This window comes from Mytilus californianus, unplaced genomic scaffold, assembly GCF_021869535.1.
Source record: "Mytilus californianus isolate M0D057914Y unplaced genomic scaffold, xbMytCali1.0.p SCAF_1, whole genome shotgun sequence".
Taxonomy (NCBI): Eukaryota; Metazoa; Mollusca; class Bivalvia; order Mytilida; family Mytilidae; genus Mytilus; species Mytilus californianus.
The window spans coordinates 64897530-64920329 of record NW_026262581.1 but is presented as its reverse complement, the minus strand read 5'-3'; the positions used below and the strand labels follow the sequence as shown (position 1 = coordinate 64920329).

Below are 22800 nucleotides of genomic sequence, written 5' to 3'. Positions count from 1 at the left end.
AAATTGGCTAAATGGTTTCAGAAAAGATGATGAAATGTAAAAAGCTTAGACAAAAGATGATGCCGAACACAAAGTAATTTAACTTTTCCATTTGCTTTCAAGATATAAAAATTCATAATGAAAATTATAACAATTTCATTTAATAGTATTTTATAGATGAATAAAATTGAGAATGGAATTTTTACCTTCATTTTGATTATTTGCTCCTTTTTCTTCATCCTTGGCGGACAGTAAATCTTCGCATGACTAGAAAAGTAAAAGCAACAATATATGACAAAATCTGTCAAATATAACATCTCTACAGTGATGTCAGCTCACTGCCGAAAGTGAAAGCAATATTTCATCAACTTGCCAAATAATTGATTTCAAAGGACTGTGAATAACAGTATTTCTTCATTCAAAAAGGTTTTCAAAATAAGCAAGAGATAATACCCTGACTGTTTAATGTTAGTAGAAAATACTTGAGGTATACTCATGATGAGAGAAAATTAAACAAATCAAGTACAAAGTGGTTCAAATTGGTTCTGGGCAGAAAATTTAAATTTCGTATGGTAAAATGGTAATTTGAGTAAGGTGGAATTTCAGGTGTACAAGAAGCTAACTTAGAACAGTTAGATATTGCTAGCACTGTACTCCACAAAAAATTTGTAAGGGGTTCCTTGGAACCTTGTGTCTCTCCTACGATTGCTCTGTCAGTATAAAAGTGTGTAATGTTGACTTAAAAAGTCAGTCCATTTATCAGTAAAATACAGAATTAAAAAAAATTCAAACTTTCTCTTTGGATGCTATTTCTTGGTCTTGATGATTAGGTTCTGTCCAAGTTTCATAACAATCCATGAATGTTAACAAACTCATCATGTCAAAAAAATTTAATCCCAGACTGTCTGTAAATGTTAACTGTAATAAACTGCTTCGCTGAGCGCAGCGGGATACACCCGCAGAGGTCCAACCCTGAACAGTTGGGGCAAAAATGGACACAATATTCAAGCTTGATACAGGTCTGAATTTGGATCGTAATTAAATATTTGACATATTATAGGTTTCTGAATAAATGTAGTCAAAGAACTTGAAATTGGTTATATGAATTGAATTTATATACAATAAAAGATTTCTTGCTGTTGTGCAATACACTGTGCTGTTGCAAAATACTTAGTAAATCTGTTGTCAGACTATAAACAAATAAAGTTCAATTAATTCTCAATGTCAAATTAGAAATTTATGAAAATGTAAAGGGAGCTTAAATCAATAGATATAAACAATTCACCAAAGTTTCATGAGAATTGCTGACAGCATTTTTGAGTTATTGTCTGAAAACTGGAAAATCCCCCCTTTTTTAATGAATAAAACCCCATAACTCAGAAATGATATACGAAAAATTTATAAAATTCTAAACAGAGCTTACATCAATAGATATAAACATTTCACCAAAGTTTCATAAGAACTGCTGAAAGCATTTATGATTTTTTGTCTGAAAACTGGAAAATCCCCCTTTTTTAATGAATTAAACCCTGTAACTCGAAAACGTAAAATCTAAAATATATAAAAATCGAAAGGGAGCTCATGTCAATAGATATAAACAATTCACCACAATTTCTTGCAAGTTGGTGAAAGCATTCTTGAGTTGTTGTCCGAAAACTGGAAAATCCCCCTTTTTTTTTAATGAATAAAACCCCACAACTCGGAAACGTAAAATCTAAAATTTTTAAAAAAGAAAGGGAGCTCACGTCAATAGATATAAACAATTCACCAAAGTTTTATGCAAATTGGTTAAAGCGTTTTTGAGTTAATGTCCGACATGTTGACAACGGACAGACAGACGGACAGAGGTATACCATAATACGTCCCGTAAACGGGCATATAAAAAAACTAAGTCCATCTATCAGAAAAATACTGAAAATGAAAACATATTTTCAAAAGTTTGCCTCAGACATTATCTCTTAATCAGAAAATAGTTTCATAAAATTCTATGAAGGTTTAACAAAGTATTTGATGTGTAACAAACTTTAACCCCAGACTGTATCTACTTGTTAAAGGAGACATGACACGATTTAAAAAAAATTTTTTTTTTTATTAAATTGATAAATATTAGTCTTAAAACATGTTTTGTACAATTTTGCTGGTCAAAACCTGATAAATCGGCATTTTTCTGGTCAAAGAATCCAGCGCTTGTCATTAAGAATGATTTTTAATTAGATAACGATCACGTGATTGTGCTTACGTCAGTGGTTACAAGCTGGGAAAATGTCTCTAACTGGACGATGTCGATACACTATGGACGGTATTGACAGCACTTTTGCCGATTACTGACAAACTATAAAGACATTGTGTGTGAAAAATAACCAAGAAAAAGATATTAATTTTTCATGCGAAGAGTCCAAAAACGACGATTTTTCAGACAATACCGATCGGATTGTTACCATACATATTTGGTTTGTCTGATGAATTAATACATGTATAATAGACCGCTTTCTGCATTTTTTTCATTTAAATAAAACTAATAATACTTTTTAATCATGATTGAAAATATAAATTTCTAATTATTGATGATCAAATTGTTCTTTTGTCTCTCTGTTACGGTAATGTTAAAATTGTGTGTAAGCCAGAAGCAGAAAAAAAAACAATAGTAAAAGTCAAATTAGGCGTTCGCAAAGTGTCCGTTTTTTTTATTATTACATAGAGACTTTTAATAGGTATAAATTATCACCAAAAGTTATGCTTATAATTTTTTTGGTTGGAAACCATACATCACACAAAGGATTTGTATAGTGAAAAATCCTTTATCACACTATTTCTGCATTAGGATATTCAATTAACAATTTTATTACTTTCCCCCTTTTATGTTAACAATTCAATTCAATATTTTATTTACGTCTCACCTTATGTTAAGATTACACAATACAAAACATTTATTGGAGGCTGTTGTTTTAGTGATTAAATGTTGACAACTACAGCATACTTGACCAGGTGAAAGGTAAGAAGGCACCTGTAGTGTGATTTAGTCACGTGTCTTATTATTTACCTTTTAAAACCATACATTTCATAGAAAAACTATCTTATGTTGAAATAATTAATATAGTTATACTACACTTCTAAAGTATGCTATTCCATTCAGACCCTTATAAATCTAACTTCAAATTTAAGGAATTACACAGAGTAAATTCAAATTCACTTATTTTCACCCCTCTCTTCCAAATATCATTTAGCCATCAATTTGTTTATTGCTACCAGCAAAACGTTTTTGAGTCCAGGAAAATATTCGCAACACATAATGTTCTTTTTCAAAATATTTCTTCTAAAAGGGTCATTTGAATAAATGTTAGATTTTCAATCGGACTGAGCAGGAAAATGTTTACATGTACATTTAACTTCAGTCTTCGAGAACATGAGTTGTGTATTAGTTGTACTTGGCTTTGATCTAGCTAACAGTATTTGTGCGTTGTCTCTATTGTTTTAACGTTAGTGATCTTTTGCGTTAGACTGGTTTTTAGAGTTCTTAGGTACTGCTGTAAGACCACTGTCACACGTTGGGAGGGGGAGGGGGTAGGCGCTCACAAACACATATACCTACGATACATTTTGAATGTGTCTGTCTTAAATCAGGAGCATATAGATCAGTGGTTGTCGTTGATTCATGTCTGTCAATTTTTTTCTGCGGAAATTATTTTGTTATAAATAAGTTAGTTTTCTCATTAAAATTGTTTAACATTTTCAATTTGAGAACTTTTATAGCCAAATATACGGTATTGGGTTTTCCATCATTGGAGGCTGTACGGTAAACGACACTTTCGTCATTTATTATAAAGTTTCCATTTTAAAAAGAAATGATTTTCATCATCTGAATCTTTACCACCTAAATAGTTGTCAATAATTATATTCGATGTTCAATATAATAAAATTGAGAATGGAAATAGGGAATGTGCCAGAAAAAAAATGTAAAAGACTTATGATTCACATTCTCGTATCATTTCCTTGTTTGCTTTTTATGCTTTTTGTCTAACAATTTCTTATGAAGCTATACCCTTGCAAGCATACAAGAATATTACTTTTCCATCTCAAGAAGTCAATTAAAAAATGCATCTGTTATAAACCTTTTTATATCTGCATATTCTTAAAAGCAATAAAAATAAGAATTTTATACAGGTTGTCTATGTTATCAACACCGGTTAGGGTATTTAATTGGTGGTGCATAGGGTATTGTATGGTCGTACTACAGGTATTCATTAAACATATGATCAGGTAGTTGTACCTGTATAATGTATTACTGTAACAATAATATAATCCAATCTCACCTGTGCCCTTGGCAAAACCAACATCCAGGATGTACACAAAGAGCTTATTTAGTAATATTGTGTAATAACTATATGTCTTATCAATCCCCCCATGTGGAGTGACACCTGAAGTTTGCAACTTCAAACTAGACCTGAAATTGCGAAACTCAATCATCTGTACCGTACACCTGTGACCTATGATGAACTCATGGCATGGCACCCGAGACCCCAACTCTTGATTCCTTATGAAAGTGGGCGGAAAGAAGTGTAGTTTGGGCTTGTTAAAAAGTCCCATCTTTACACCTTCTAAGTCTGCGTGTCATTCGAAAAACAGAAAATATCATGTCAATATTCTTTTTAATTATATTGTTGAATCCATCGGCATCACACATAATCATTGTTTATCACTGTCATGCGTTTTGTTGGATAATAATCGAAACTAAATTTGTGCTGTACCCAAATGTCAATATGAATGAACGTAACCACTGACGTAGTAGCCTCGTTCTGAGTGACTTCCGGGATGGAAATATGCATATTTGACAGGTCGATAAATCGTTGCATTAAAATCTCATTAAAATACATATTTTACCAAATAGTTGACACTTATAATGCTATCGATGTATTTTTGGGGAAAGCTAAGTATAAATAAACATTTTGAAACACAAATTGAAAATCGTGTCATGTCTCCTTTAAATATTTTCTAAATTTTGCTCTGGAATCTGGATACTGTATTTTGGTCATAAACAAGCTTCTGTCCAAATTTCATAAAATTCCATGAAGATTTGACAAAGTTATTGATGTCTTAAAGTAATTTATACCACAGACTGAAACTATATGTTGATGACACCAACCCTGGATTCTAGGATCGCTATGTCTTGCTTTCGCGACATAAATGTCACAGACTCGACAAAAAGAAGAGGCATCAGATTTAATGTCCCCTTTCTGATTGTACATGGCTGCATATTAAGACATAGGTCTTAATGCTGGACAAAGGAAGTAAAGGTGGTCATATTTGTATACCCCAGTCAAACTTGGGGTCAATTCTTCCCGGAGTTATCCACTCAATAATATACTGTAGATTCCTTTATTTTCGTGGATACCAATTTTCATGGACTGAGGAAAACTTGCTTTTATGTGGATATTTGATTTCATGGTATTGCCATAGTCTGAATACAACCTCTGAAAAGATTTTCTCTTAAACCCCAGAAATGTTTGAAAATTGGTATCCAACGAATAGTCATCAACCCATAGTACACAATTTTTTAATAAATTAATATTAAAAAGACTTTTATATTGTTTAATAAAATGCTCCGCAGGGCGCAGCTTGATACGACCGCAGAGGTCGAACCCTGAACAGTTGGGGCAAGTATGGACACAACATTCAAGCTTGATACAGCTCTGAATTTGGATTGTGATTAAATATTTGACACAGCATTGGTTTCTGACACAGAATGAATGTGGTCTAAGAACTTAAAAATTTTAAATTGGACATTCACCTATTATGGTCCAATATCCAAAATCTAAATACATGGTTAGATTCAGCATATCAAAGAACCCCAAGAATTCAATTTTTGATGAAATCAAACAAAGTTTTATTTTAGACCCTTTTGACCTCAATGTGGACAAAGTTGATAACGGGGCCCAAAAATCAAAAATCTAAATACATGGTTAGATTCAGCATATCAAAGAACCCCATATATTCAATTTTTGTTGAAATCAAACAAAGTTTAATTTGGACCAACTTGAAAACTGGGCCCATAATCAAAAATCTAAATACATGTTTAGATTCAGCATATCAAAGAACCCTAAAAATTCAATTTTTGTTAAAATCAAACTAAGTTTAATTTTGGACCCTTTGGACTTTAATGTAGACCAATTTGAAAACGGAACCAAAAATTAAGAATCTAAATACACGGTTAGATTCGGCATATCAAAGAACCCCAATAATTCAATTTTTGATGATATCAAACAAAGTTGAATTTTGGACCCTTTGGACCTCAATGTGGACCAATTTAAAAACGGGGCCCAAAATCCAAAAACTTAATGCATGGTTAGATTCAGCATATCAAAGAACCCCAAGAATTCAAGAATAAAACCCCATTGAAATTGATCAAGAAATAAGCAATTTATACGAAGTATCTTCTTTTGCACAATACTGTGCAATTGAATATTTCTTGCTATTGCGCAATACTGTACAATTGACAATTTCTTGCTACTGCGCAATATTGTGCTATTGGATATTTCTTGCTATTGCGCAATACTGTGCAATTGAAGATTTCTTGCTATTGCGCAATACTGTGCAATTGAAGATTTCTTGCTATTTTGCAATACTGTGCAATTGAAAATTTCTTGCTATTGCACAATACTTATTATATAATAATTTACACATCCTGTTTGGTGTGTATCTCCTACCATATCATTATTATTTGCTTTTAAATATAAATCAGAAATAACCAACTTAAAATGGAAAATTTTAAAAGAAAAAAAAAAGGAAAAAAAGAAAAAAAAAGAAAAAAAAAAAATCCCCCCCCCCCCAAATTTTTTGAACCCCCTTATGATTCATCACCCCCAAACTCAATCCCAGCCTTCCCTTTGTGGTATGGTACCTTGCAGTACAATTTCAGAGACGACGCCGGACGACAACGACGATGACGACGCCAACGTCATACCAATAAATGACCAAAAAATTTTTAATTTTTGCGGTCGTATAAAAAGTGTCTGCAATACTTATCTCTGAAAGTATTTTTGATATTTGAAATTTTGTTGTCTTTGTAGGTGTATCTTTCTATATTCTACATATAAATAAATATTTGTTAAGACAGCTTTATTTTTACCTTTGTTCCTTTTGTTTCTTTTTCCAAAAATGCACTACCCATATCACCCATGAGGTAGTCAGATACCCTGAAATAAATTTGAGAAGTATGAATTTCAATCATATTCTCATATACAAACTAATATTTACCATCATTCAACTTAAATATTTCTATTCTCCTTTGTATATGACCAAATACAAATATGTCGTTGGTTAGTACAGCAAAATGTAATGTTTATTATCTGTTTAATCCATATTTTTCAAAAATATATATGCATTTCCTTAAAAAATTACTGTTAAAAAATCATTATAGTAAAGGCTTTTTCAAATTTCAGTGTGAAAATCCCCATTCAATGCATGAAAATTTCAACAACAAATAATTGTTCATTTTATAAAATTCCATAAATAAAGAAGAATGTTTATGGAATTTTATAAGGACATGAATACCCCTGCTCAAGCTTGCTTTTAATATGTGAAAATACTTTTGGGATGGACAGAAGGACAGACTAAAGGAAGGTCAGAAAGACAGACAGACAGTCAAGGGTAACACTTAATGCCCCCTTTGCCTAGCAGTGGGTCATTAAGTTTTCCCACAATGGCACAGCCAAGAATTCAATGGGTATGTTTATAAATAAAATGCTTCGCTGAGCGCAGCCTGATACGACCGCAGAGGTTGAACCCTGAACAGTTGGGGCAAATTTGGACACAATATTCAACTTGATACTGTCTAAATTTGGATTGTAATCAAATTTTTTACATAATATAGGTTTCTGACACAAAATAAATGTGGTCAAAGATCTTATAAATCCATTGCCAATTACTGTGCAATTGAAGATTTCATCTTGAAACTTTTCAAAAATTCAAAATTTAAAAAATAAAAAAAAAAAAATATGAATCCCTTTAAAAAAATGGGAAAAAAATCCCCCCCCCCCCCCAACTTTTTGAAACCCCCCTTAGAGCAATAACCCCAAAACTCAATCCCAGCCTTTCCTTTGTAGTATGGAACCTTGTAGTACAATTTCAGAGAGATCCATACACTAACACACAAGTTATTGTCTGGAAACTAGAAAAATGCTTGTTTTTGGCCCTTTTTTGGCCCCTTATTCTTACATAATTGGGGCAATTAACCCCAAACTCAATCCAAATCTTACCTTTGTTATATGGAAATTGGTGGTACAATTTCAGAGAGATCCATACACTTACACACTAGTAATTGTCTGGAAACTAGAAAAATGCTTGTTTTTTGCCCCTTTTTTGCCCTTAATTCCTAAACTGTTGGCCCCATAACCCCTAAAATGAATCCAAACCTTCTTCTTGTGGTATTAAACATTGTGGTACAATTTCAGAGCAATAGAAATACTTATACACAAGTTATTATCCTGAAACTAGAAAAATGCTTGTTTTGGGCCCCTAATTCCTAAACGGTTGGGGCCATCATCCCCAAAATCAATCCCAACCCTCCTTATGTGGTATTGAACCTTCTTAAAAAATTTCATAGAGATCCATTCACTTAAAGTTATTGTCCAGAAACTAATGTGTCTTCGGACGCAGACGCAGACGCAGACGCAGACGCAGACGACTACGCAGACGACGACAACATCATACCATTATACGATCCCAAAAAATTATTTGCGGTCGTATAAAAATGCCACCTCAATTTCTGAGAGGATAAAAATGGACATAGATACATGATTTTTTTTATTACTGTGGATTCATTATTATTCTTTGGATACCAATTTTCGTGGTTTTCGTGGGTACAGGTGAACCACGAATTCAAATGTTCAACGAATAACTAAATTTCTATATGCTTGTGTGCAAAAATAGACAAAACCACGAATTCAAATATCCATGAAAATGCAAGTTTTCCTCAATCTATGAAAATTGGTACCCACGAAAATAAATGAATCCACAGTAGTTGTTATTGGCTGTGAACTAGCTGTCAGTAAATGCGAGTACTTGTACTCTCAAATCTGTACTTAGTGTTTTTTTGGCAGTGGGGATGTATAAATAACCTGCCACATCAGGTCTGTGTTTTTGTTACTTGTTTTTCTGCTTTGTATCGATCTGATGAGTTTAGCCCTTTTAAGCTGATTTTTATAGTTTATTCATATGTATGCTGCTACACCTCTGTCTGAGGTAAGGGGAGCGTTGGGCGCCTGCATTCATGTTTAACCCCGTCACATTCTGTATGTACCTGTCCCAAGTCAGGAGCCTGTAATTCAGTGGTTGTCGTTTCTTGCTGTATAACATATTTGTTTTTCATTCATTTTTTTGTGAAGGTAGTGTCAGATTCTTACTCATTTTGGCCTTAGGACAGCTTTTCATATATTTACTTTACTTTAAAGGAATAATGTTGCTGTTTTTAAATGAATTACAAGAACTAATCCTGATTTTCTAATTGTTATTGATGAGCACCAGTACTTACCCACTACTAAATGCCAGTGCTAGCTGGTCAATAGCTTCATACAAACTAGTATCTTTGACATCAGGATTAGAACCTCCTTGGTTATATGCTGAAAACAAAAATGTGTGGAGTTGAATTCATTGAAAAGATGTAAGTGTACTGCAAGTTCATACCAGCTATCAGCCATTAAAAGAGATATGGCAAAGTCCTCGCTTAGCAATGCGGAACCAAAAAAATAATTCCAATCAAATAACTTCTGAAAGTTTCATGGAAAAAGAATCTGTAATATGTAAGTAGTAGTTGATACAAAAAACCACCTCGTGAAGATATGCCCTTGAATATGGCAAATTCAATGTTTTACTATGTGAGACATCAAAAACATTGAGCATTGAGTGGTGAGAGGTCATTGCTGGAAATCATGCAAATTATTCTATCTGGTTTTTAGTGATTTTTTGTTTACTTTTCATCAATAGAACATTGATAACAAATGCCATTTAATGAACTATTAAAGTGTATCCCTTATTTGTTGCCAATGTAAATATTTGTGTTGCATAAGGTACAATCTCAAATTGTTAGAGTTGACACACCTTTAACATTGTTATAGAAGAATTTCCATAATTTGTTTACTTTTGGGAAATGTCTAGAGGTGATGCTTAAATTCTGGTTAACCCCTGAAGACTACTATGTGACCTCTAGATGTTCATTTCGTTGTTACAAATTATTACCATGGTTACTGAATACTTTAACAGTGTGTCAACCAAAAATCTCGCTTTGCCTAATTCAGAATTCAGACACCTATTGTAAAGACAAATTATATGATCATTGTGAATGTAAATAATATTCAGGGTAGGCAAATGATCATTTTTTCACAGTACGTACATTTGACTTTAGTTATTAGACTTCCTGATGCTGCAAACAGTTCTGTAGATTGTAAAGCCGGATATTGATGAAGTAAATTCTTTAATATGGACAGAACTTCTCCCAGTCTTTCATGAATAGTTACTCTTAAATCATCTGTAGAATCTGCAATTTAGAATAATTCAAACTATATGCACAAGATGACAGAAAATATCCACAATATTTGATTCCTATTTCACTATGATGTGCATTGTTGAAAAAGCACATAGATGTAAATGTACATCCATTCTACAACAAACTCAGATAAAACGGGCTAAGTACATGTATAACTTTTAATCATATCAATCTTTGCTGATTCAGATTTTCATAAATCTAGTTAACATATTTTTAGTTGTAAGGTGCATATAGTGTGATAAAATATTTCTTTAAACTTTTTTTAATTTCTTTTTTTCTATAGTATCCTTGTTAAAATGTCATCGTAAACTATTATACCACCTGCTAAAGTTAATTAAATTTCTCACATAAAACAACCATTAATGGCCTTGTTTATTTCTGAATCAAGTTAAGAATTGGGTCCATTACCTTTGAAATTTACAAAATAAATCACCTAAGCATGAAATTACTATTACAAAGATAATCAGGATACACAAGGATTTTATTTCAAGAAATGATGCATACTAAAGAGTTTAATTCATTTTAATACATAATTTGCCATCAGCAAAGACAATGGACATTTAAAAAATAAGAAAAGAAAATTGAATTTGATCCATATAAAAATTTGATAGCACACAAATTCATTTTCTACATATATACAAAAGCTGTTCCTTGGAGTAAAGAAATCAACATCAAGGTTTATCTATGTAGGTATCTTAGTCTGTATAATTTATTATGGTACACTACATAATAATCATCAAATTTGGTTTTTAATGTGTTCAGAAAATATGTAGGTCACAATGTATGTGTATAATTAGTCCTGAACATGCATGAAATATTTGCCACTGGACATTAAGCTACCAACAATCAATCAATCAATGTGTATAATTTACACATTTCTTTCCTTTGATCCCCATTTTTGGTAAAAGCAAAGATTTTAAAGTTTAAAGGAACTACTTTTCTTCTATACTGCTGTTTTTTCATATAGCATTTTGTGGAGTATTTAAGTATCAGTAAGAGCATAGTCAAATGGACAAAAACAGATCTTTGCTTTCAATGAAGTTAAAAAACACATGATACAAGTACATTATACTACCAGGAAATATTTCTATTGTATAAATACCATGATCTTCAAATACTGCTTTCAGGCGATTGAGTCCATCAGAGAAACATTTGACATCCTGAGTGAGTGTAATGATATCACTCTGATCAACAATGAGTTTTTCTGGTTCACTGGTAGGTATACTGGTTAGTGAGGAACTTTTTGTCATTTTGTTTGTTGTGTCTACTGTATCACCTTCATCTGTAGAATTCTAAAATGTAATATGTATGTGTTACATGTGTTAATAGTTTGAAAGTTAAATTCAAAAATTTTAGCATTTAACATACCTTGTATTAGTAATAGATAATCATGGTTTTGCATGATACAAATCTTATTATTTTGGGGGAATTTTATAGTTAATATTTTTTTAGAAGAGTTTGTCTGAAAGGCAGTGATTTTTTCCTAATTTACTTAATGCACATAAAACTATTTTGAACCCCTTCTTTTACAGCAAGTTTTTTGTCAGAAAACCAAATTTCATTTCATCTCTCTCCAAGTCATGTCAGTCAGGCGTGTAGCTAAGCTTATGTCAAAACACTGGGTGTACACATGAATTTTTGAGAGAAAAAAAAATTACCTGAATAAAAGAAAAGTGGTTAAAAGCACATGAGCCTTGTAATTCTTTTTTCAAGTATAACTGTAGTTAAAGTTAATTTTATAAGGAAATTTACTTTTTAATCAAATGGATGTCCATTTTCTGTCAAAGTCTAATCTACTGTGAATTCTACTAAAGTTTCCTATTGTTTAAAGCAATTCATTATATATGATATCACGATATTAGCTACTGCAGAAAGATCTTTTAGAGATTTACGTACGCTGAAAAACTTACTTACACTTCTATATATGTACAGGAGAGACTATTTGCATTAGGATTGATGCATATTCGCCGAAAAATCCCAATCAACCTAAAGGGAGTTATAGAAACACTTGCTTTGTATATTGCCCTTTCATACTATTTTAAACTGCTAGGTTTTCTTACATATAATTCGATGTGCCCCTTGCGGTCTATCATTTGTTTTTTTAGTTTTATATGTATTGTCTATCATTTATTGTTTCAAAATTATTGGTCTTTTGTTCGGCAAAGTATGACAAATATATGTTGAAAAACCTCGCCCGTAATTATAAATTATGTAATTCATTGACCGCTCCCAACATGTGTAACTTCAAGGCATATTTTAGCAGCGATTGATGGCTTTCAAAAATTACTGCACTTTTCTTGTATCCCTGGTGCTTTCGACTGGAGAACCGTCGTACACAAGCATCGCACAAGTTGGCACTCCGAGGCGGGTGGGGAGCAAGAAGGTGAACTGTGGTTTATTTTTATCAATAGTAAAGCTTAAGTCAACGCTAGGGGCCATCATGACCTTGTTGTAGGGTATGAAAGATTCGTTCATTGTTGAAGACACTACATCAACTGTCAAGATGAAGGACAGGAATAAAAGCCCTGTTCATTGATAATTTTCTATGTTTCTATGTATTGCGTGCGATTTTGTCCCATGTACATTTACTCCATATCCTTTCATTTTTTTATTCACGCAAAAATAGGAAAATTTCTCTGCTGTACTAATACTGACTTTGCTCTTCAAATATATTTGATTTCTTTAGTATTGACTGTCGATATTCATGCTCTCTGGATCACTTCATGTGCAGTGATTTATACAATTCTGGTAACTTTTATTCACAATATTGACTTTTGTACAAACCATTTGATTTTTTGATAAATGAACTTATCTTGACATAGGTTTTCTCCATATATATGGAAGCTGAGATACGATAGGTAGTTTGCATATGAAAATTTATCATTTTATGTGTCCATAAACGAAAGTTGCGATTAAAAAGAGGAAAAAATTAGTCAAAATAATTAACAGAACGGCATCACTGAAATGAAGACTTGCTTTTTTACTATCTCTAAAGTTATGGCTTTTTTGTGGATTACTTGTTTTACCCTACATATCCTTTTAAACATATTTTACAATAACTGGTTTGGACATTTTTCCCAAAAAAAACAATGACCATCAGATTCCAAATCAACAAAATGAATAAATTCAACATAAAGAATAAACAAATTAGTCTCTAAAGTATGTTGCTATTGACAATATTGTTATAAATGGGTATTAATAATTATCACAAAGAAACAACACATTTTATATTTCAAAATTTTATTGGGATCAATATCTGAAAACCTGAAAAATAACGGTCTTAGATGATTTTTATACACTAAGACAACTTTGGCAAACTCAATTTGGGGAGATCAAATTGCATATTTTCATAACTTGTACCACTTTTATCAGATAACATAACATTTAACATAATGTCTATCAAATTATCAAGTTGACATAGCGGTAAAATTCAACTGTCAGTGAACAGGCACTTCGATCACGATTTTCACAGGTCTACATTAATTTCACACTTTCAGGGGGTAAGGGGTTTATAAAACATGTTTGTTGTTACCTATTCATTCATTCTGAATTTTATTTGACACATCGTTGGGGTAGTTTTCCCTTTAAATTCCATCGTGGCGAGTGCTTGTTTACGTACTAGAAGTTGTCATTCCAATGATTGGTCACTTCCGGGTAACGGTACTTCTTTATAAAGTTATAATAATACATAAAAGTATTATTAAGATATAATCAAATTACTTGCTGGCCTTCCTTTTATTGTTTAGGATACTGAATAATATGCCATTGTTACGTTAAGTACGTTTTTGCGAATCGCCGTTAAGGAACTATTTTGTGATTTCAATGACGTCAGAGAGAAACGTAGGTGATAAGGCTACGAGTATGGAATTTTAAGGTTTATATTTAATATGTCACTTATCTTTTGGAAATAAAGGCAAACTTTCGCGATTTTATGGATTTATAACGCCATTCTGTGACATGAGCCAGAGTTTTCGTTAGCATTTCAAAGTCAGTGTTCCCACCTGCCCTAAATAGAAGGGCGGCCCGCCCTTGATGCCCTTACCCCCGCCCTTCTGCCCTCCAAAGTAAAAGAATGCACCCCTCTGCCTTTTCAAAAAAATAAAATTTCCAAATTTCATGCCTACCGGCGTTTCCGGTAAATTGTTACCTGATTGTGTAACACTAATTAACTGACAATGGGATTAAGTTAAATATCTAATGCTTTGGCAGTTTTATCACCTTTGTTAATGATTGTTTACTGCTAATTAGTGGATTTAAGATAATTGAACAAATACTAGATATTTAATACAGAATGAAATGTCCACATGTTATCCATTTGTAATGTTTATGTACAGCATGTACACCTGAAAAAATTTATTTCAGTAGGCATAACATAAAAAATAAAATCTTAAACAATTTTAAAGGCATGTATACATAGTTTTGACTTAATTGGTAAAAAATGTTTTGTTTCATAACCATGAGTATGAAATTTAAAGAAGAACCAAAGAAATTTGTACTTTGAACATAACAAGATTCACTTCCTGTTTTACTTCTTGTATTTTATAATCCTCCTGACATAGGAGCACTCAACAAATTTATTTTTAACAATGATGGAGAAAAAAGTAACTGTTTATACCTTCTGCAATATATTATTGCATCAATATAATATGATCATCTCCTGTCTCACCTGTTATATTTATAAAACTCCTTACTGAGGAGCACTTTGGTGTGCACTTAAAAATACTTTTTTGTAACAATTCAAATGATAATAAATAACTCTCAATAACATATATACTATAAGTTTGAACAAGTAATTTAAATGTAGATAATTTAATTACATTAAACATTCAATTTTGCATGTATAACTCCATCTTTCAAAACTACTTGTTTATTTTTATAGACTGGTATAAGTTATAAAACATTGAAATTTCTGATGATTATTTTCCTTATCAAATGTACAAGTTTGTTTAGATTAACATCAAAATGATATGCTTTGCTTCATGGTATGATAATTTGATAAAAGAAAATTCTTATGGGAACCAACATCAAGAACACATTAATTTCTGAATATGGTTTAAATACAACTAATGTTCGACAGCTGAGCCTAGCAATATTCAAGGTAATTTATACACTGTCCAACATTGCCCTTAAAATCAGGGTTATAACGCTAAAGTGCCCTTTCAGACAACTAGCACCCTTCTGCCCTGAGATTCAAGCTGGAACACTGAAAGTTATAGTAGATTTTCTGTTCTGTGAGTCACCCATGTATTTCACAGTCAAGTATAAATACAGCGTCGCACTAGCACTTCAGCATATCGTATCTGGCTGTCAAGCTGAGCAGAACGTAAAACAAAACAAACCCTCAAGTTAACAAAGCTATCTAGGTACAGGATGCATTTCGATATAAAGCTATTTTACCTTAAGCTATGTGATAGCATTTCAAGTTCTATATTAAGCTATTATTAATCTTTTTACATCTTTCGGAATATTGAACCAAAATCTTACTCAAAGACTTCCAGGGACCAAATACCGCTTTACAAATATTCCTGCTTACGCAGGTCTTCAACAGGAAGTGGCTTCATATTAGACAAGATGCGGAACCAGTTCAATGTTTACAAATTCCAATAGTAGTTTTTGGCAAATTATAACAATTATTAAAGATGTATAGACATGATAGATACGATATCCCACCACATTGACAACTTTCTATAATTCCGTAATTTAATGAAATAAGTATATTTCATTTTCCCATTATTCATTTTGTTATTGAACTAGTATGATTGATAGGATAAAGTCTTGCAGATATATATATATTAAGTTACATTTGGGGTTCGGAAGGCCAGCATCTTACTATTCTAATTTATACTAACTATGTTATTGCTGTTACATGTATATGAGTTATTTATTGAGATAAATACATACTGGACAAGAATAAAAGTCATTCTTTAACGCTGGATTCATTTATATATGATCATGCTGGAGTCAACCAACTACACTTAAAACAAGACTATCTAGCTAGAGGAACACTATCAATGATCTATACTGAATTAAAAGTACACACAACCCCTACTCGCCCGCCTGTAACAATATAATGACAGAAATGGTCTCTTTCTTGCTAACCTGTGAGCTTCAAAGTAGTGGACATCTTCACTAGTCATTGCTAGTCAAGGGTTATGATTCAGCCACCCTCACTCTTCAAAACAAAAAATAAATGTGGAATGTGTCCATGGGACACAGATGATGCCCCCGCTTGCATATTACTTTATAAAGAGACATAACTCAAGAAATGTAAAAGTGACGCTACCCAAATTTGTACTTGATCTGTGTTTTGTGGTAATAAGCATTGTGTATAAGTTTCATAACATTTAGTTGAGGCAAACTTAACAGGGCTCACACTACTTCAGAATCATAGGGAGAAGTGACTTCTCTTTTTGAAACTAATAGGGAGAAGTGGTGAGATTTGAAAGAGAAGTGCTCCTTCGCGCGCTGCGCTACAATGTTTTGATTTTACTATAGTATAAAGGGTCATATGTAAATATTGTTCTTTTTATATTGTTCAATTCATATCTGAGTATACAATTAAATTAACAGTTCAAATTCAAAGTTGTTTAAGTTTAGGTTCTTGTGAGAAACTACCAACTAAATATCTAGCACTAAAAGGAATTTTTTTTTATGTCAAAAAGGAATTTTTTTTTTATGTCAAAAAGGCAAAGAAATTATAATATATGAATTACAATTCAATTAAAAACTATCTTGTTTATCATGTTATGAAATTCAGTGTTTCTCATCAAAAGATATACAAAGTTAAGCTGGGCCATAGTATATTGATATTAGAAGTTAAGCAACTTTAATCAATATTTTGAAACAATCCATATAAATTATATGGAATTATATACATTAATCAATAAGATCTAACCAAAAGTCTGTTAATGCGTGTGGAATGCGTAATTTTTCCTTTTGGGATCAATATTCTTCTGTCAGCTTTTCCATTCATGGGTCCGTAGTTATTATTGTAAAAATATGGATTTCGGTCATAGCTGTTCCGGTACCGATCCGTAGTAAGTAAACGATTAATGGCGGATGAAGAAAATTTACAAAAATAAACGATGTTTGACAAGCTATTTGGAAAGGAATATGACATTTTTAATGCAATAAATGGATTTAACATTTACTGGAGGCAACTTTGATCACTTTCAAATGAAGTAACAAACTTATTTTGCCGTCGAAAGTTAGATTGATATACGCTCTCTGAGTAACAAGTACCGGAAGTGCATGCAGTGTTAAAAAGTTGTCTTTTTATTAAATAACCTGCTACACACTGTAAAGTCAATGCTTAAACCTCTTTTCTTAAGAAAATGATTCGTTTATGTCTGAATTTCTTTAATAATCAATAATACTAGAAAAATGCTTGTTTTTTTGCCCTTTTATGGCCCCTAATTACTAAAATTTTGAGGGAATTACCCCCAAAATCAATCCCAGCTTCCCCTTTGTGGTATGGTACCTTGCAGTACGATTTCAGAGAGATCCATACACTTGAACACAAGTTATTGTCTGGAAACTAGAAAAATGCTTATTTTTGGCCCCTTATTCTTAACTTTTTGGGCAATTACCCCCAAACTCAATTCCAGCTTTTCCTTTGTGATATGGAACCTTGTAGTACAATTTCATAAAGATCCATACACTTACACACAAGTTATTGTCATGAAACTAGAAAACTGCTTGTTTTTTGCCCCTTTTTGGCCCCTAATTCCTAAAATTTTTAGGCAATTACCCCCAAAATCAATCCCAGCATTCCCTTTGTGATATGGAACCTTGTGATACAATGTCAGAGAGATCCATACACTTACACACAAGTTATTGTCATGAAACTAGAAAAATGCTTGTTTTTTGCCCCTTTTTGGCCCTAAATTCCTAAAATTTTTAGGCAATTACCCCCAAAATCAATCCCAGCATTCCCTTTGTGATATGGAACCTTGTGGTACAATGTCAGAGAGATCCATACACTTACACACAAGTTATGTCTGGAAGTTACAAAATTGATTATTTTTGGCCCCCAATTCCTTAACTGTTGGTCCCATAACCCTGAAGAGGGTCGGGCAAAGCGAAGTGATGGACGGGAAAGCGACTTCTTTGCCCTAGTCGCCTGGTAGCGTGAGCCCTGCTTAAGTGAGAGAACGGAAACGAAAAAAATTCAGCAATTTTTCCATTTGTAAAGGGGCATAACTCTAGAAAGGTATAAGTGACGCCACCAAAATTCAAACTTGATCTGTGTTTAGTGGTAATAAGCATTGTGTATAAGTTTCATAACATTTGGTTGAGGCAAACTTAAGTTAGAGAAGGGAAACCAATTTTGGGACGTACATACGTACATGTACATATAGACGAACAAGGTAAAATTTAATGCCCCCTCTGCTATGGCGGGGGCATAAAAAAATAAAAGACTAAGAGGCCCGATTGTAACACTAGGCTAGTGAAGATGGTTATGAGGGTTGCACGATTGAATCCCTAATGACACATTCCCCATTTCCATTCTCAATTTTAACTCAAAAAAGACAAACAAAAATTATGAATATCATGCAAGTAATTTTTTTAAATATTGCTAATTTTTTTGTAAAGTTCAACACGACAAAATATCAAAAGCTGTTTTGATTTGTATTCCATTGGATTTGCAGTATAATATTGTGGTATATATTTATTTCTAAGGTGATGAAGGTTTTCATTGTAAAGTTTAAACATTTAAAATAATCATGATAATGGTCTACCACTTAACACATACTTAAGTATTTTTTTCAATCAAAAATATTTTTAAAAACAAAAAAAAATAAATTAAATGGATTATCTCATCAATCACTGGTTCATTGGCCTTATTGTTAAATGGATCATAATGCCATATTAGCCCAGTAAAGATTACCTACTACTTAAATAAATATGCAATCATTATAATTTGTATAATTCATTGTTTATCAAAACATTTAAAGCTATCACATGATGATGCAAGTAATCCTAATTAGTCTAGAATAAACAAAAGTAATATTGAAAATGTACATTTATTTAGCCATTTGACATGGTCAAGTTTATAATTTATTGTGAACATTGGGGCAATGGAAAGGTTGACAAGGACACTTTTCCAAGTGTGAGAGCAGAAGTGTGCAGCTTTAAGGGACAAGGCACTGGAAATTGCAGATTTTAAGTGCAGACTGACAGACACTATACTATCATGACTATGTTAACAATAAACTGTAGCTTCAGTCAAATAGGGTACAACGATACTAAAAAGGAAACATACAGTTTCATCTAATGCTAATGAACAGTTACTACAAACAAAAAGAAAATTTAGTTACATGTAAATGTACATTAATAATTATAGTGCACTATATCTCTTTCACTGGGGGCAACCAAGGGAGACATGTGCAACATGTGAATGCATACTTTTTTATAAGAAGTTTCAGTTCCAATGCATATATCATCAGCTGAGATATATAGCTTTTTGGCTGGCAAACTAGCCTCACAGTATGACATAATTAAGTTATTCAAATACTTTTTAAAAGGTTTTGAATAGTTCATCTTCCTGACAGTTGTAGATGGAAACAATTTTGATGTAAATGCTGTAGTACAGTGAATCTTGATTTATCTTGATAAATCATGTATTTTGGAAATTTAATTTACATTATTGGTTTATCGTCTTTACCTGATCTCGATTATCTGTACCATTTGATTTCTTCTTAGATTTTGATCCGATGTGTATGCCTAGTATTCGTCCCTTTGTCGACATCACACGCCCACTTTAAAAGTGCATAATATGCATACGTATGAAATGAGTTAAGTCCTTTAATTTACACCATAATTTGCAGTAAAATGTGTATAATCAAACTATTTGAAACTTTTTGACATAATTTATGAAGTTTGCAAACTTTTCCAAAATGACAGACCGGATATTTACATTATCACGTGACATTATGTACATTCTTTATAGTCTATTTCATTATCTGTCAATCACGCCCTAGGTGTCTTCAACGACGTCCGATTTCAGTATCGCGGACGTCGCTGACGTAATATAGACGGATCCAAAAACACATTTCTTTGAATTTATATTTTTTTTTGTCATTGCTGTGAATCTAAAATTGTCATTATTAAAATCAAAGAAGTTATCCATATAAATAAGAATTATTAGCAAAGTCATCGATCAAGGATTGTAATAGTAAAGATCCTAAGTACTATAAAAATCCTTTCCATGATAACAAGCCATTGTGACACCAAGTTCCTTTACACTCTGTATATTATGTCCTTGTAATCTAATACAGTCTATTAAGAGTATGATTTTTATTTCCGGTGGACAAAGCTTGGAATTTATCTGGATTCGCTTGCATTAAGCAAAGATTTGTATAGTGAGACTCGCTATACAAATCTTTGCCTTAAAGCTATTTGTAAATTAATCCATGATTTTTAAATTTCACAGTCATAATCGGAGTGTTATCATCTGCATAATCTACAAACCAACCAAATTTGATCAATCAGTAATAAATAATATTGGTGTCTTGTGACTAATGTGAATAGTGTACCATTATCACTTAACTTTGATCTGGAGATTCTTTTTTAAAAGACACTTTTTTTTTCGATTATGTTCTTTCCGTCATCTGATGTTGATTAAGATGACACATATATGGTTTAAACCAACTACATATATCCAAACAAATAAGTACCTATTTGAACAAAAAGGTGTTTGATCATTTAAGTTGAAAACATTTATCTGTAGATTGGCTCTGCATTCTTGCCTCCAACATCATGATCGCCAGTATATAGCACGAAGTCTCTCTCTATTTTCTGGTATTTGAAACCGTAGTATATCAGAACTTTGCCTCCACTGTTTCCTCCAATGACCATTGTAGCCATTTCTGAGATCTAATGGACCAGGGACAGCAGAGCCTTTTATACCATCTTTTCATGAGAACTTTCAACTCACTCAAAGATGTCAATTTTAAAACAAAATTGACATTTCTACAAAGGTAATACAGTGCCATATTTTGACACTTCCTGTGCTTGCATCGTCAACCTGGGAACGCACATCACCGTCATTACACACTTGAAAAGTGTGAAATTCATGAGTTTTGGCTAATCCCTGTCCGTCCGTTCATACACATAGCTATACTGACATCAGCAATTTTTTTTCAGCCATGAAGTTTCAAATCTAAAGAATGTTTTATATTGTATTTTGGAAATTCACTTTTTTCAAGAACTGAAAAAACTTAAGAACTTTTGTGTTTTGTGAAAATACATAATGACCATTTTTCCCTGGTATTCTGACAACTAGTAAATTCAAATGACAATTTCAAAATTCCCTAATTAAATGACCGATTCTTCGCCTTTTAAAAACAACCACGAAGAAATATTGTTTGGATTTTAAAGTCACTCAATAAAAGGAGACTAAGTCACAAATAGCGTATGTACTTTGTGCAGTTAGGTAGGTTCTTAGGGAATACATTAAACCTTTATGAAGATTTTATATGCAGACAAATTTGCGTAGTTTTAGGTTTAGGACGTGCATCGGTAGCTCAGTTGGTGTAGACAACGTAGCCATAACAAAAATATGAGAGGTTTTTAGTATAAGTCCCGAGTTCGTGTGATCACATGACAAAATTATGTCTTTGAGCTGATAGACAAAAAACTTTCAGCCAATCAGAAGACGTGTTCCATCCAAAATTATGAATTTAGAATTATTTATATAAATATTGTTGACAGTTGTTTTTGTGCCTTCGGATTGTATGCGATTTATTGAATAATTTTAAGTATCAACATTCGGTTTTATTTTTATTAAAAAACACTGCTTAATAATAAAAAAAAACACAATACATTACATGTTTGATTGACTTGAGGCGCATTCGATTGTCTATCTCAATTTTCGAACTAAGTGTGACAGACGGACGGACGAATATAGGAATATTTATGCCCTCGACTTGTAGAATAATGTGGCAACCTTTTGAATTATCGAACTGTCGGACTCAGTATTGAAATTTTCACTAATCATCTCAGAAATATCTGCAGTTTTTATTTTGATTCGGTACATAACAAGTACAAACATAAGCACCAAGGATTTTTTTTAAACATTTAAAATTAAAAAATATATTAATAATGACAAAATCAAATGGAATAACTTTAGTCCACATAATGTTGCGATTTTGTTTCTGTTATATTGTATGTCATTAGTTTTTGCCGACAAACGGATTTTAAACGAAATTTACCCGTTTACTTGGGGGAATTTCTGCTAGAGGACGAATAAAAAAAGACTCGTCCTCTTGGGCCGAAAGTGT

General features: G+C 32.3%; 1 protein-coding gene across 6 annotated transcripts in view; it reads right to left on the bottom strand.

Moving 5' to 3' along the window:
* LOC127705971 (rho GTPase-activating protein 45-like) overlaps nt 1-20440 on the bottom strand; it is a 75166-nt gene extending 54726 nt beyond the window's left edge. For all 6 annotated transcript variants that reach the window (XM_052210356.1, XM_052210364.1, XM_052210394.1 and 3 more), the window contains exons 1-6: nt 20184-20440; nt 11619-11808; nt 10364-10507; nt 9506-9593; nt 7103-7169; nt 186-246 (exon numbers count right to left, since the gene is read on the bottom strand). In XM_052210356.1, the coding sequence (XP_052066316.1) occupies nt 186-246; nt 7103-7169; nt 9506-9593; nt 10364-10507; nt 11619-11808; nt 20184-20267 (634 nt within the window). In that variant the 5' untranslated portion in view covers nt 20268-20440. The remainder of the gene's footprint in view (nt 1-185; nt 247-7102; nt 7170-9505; nt 9594-10363; nt 10508-11618; nt 11809-20183) is intronic.
* Nucleotides 20441-22800: the final 2360 nt, after the last annotated feature.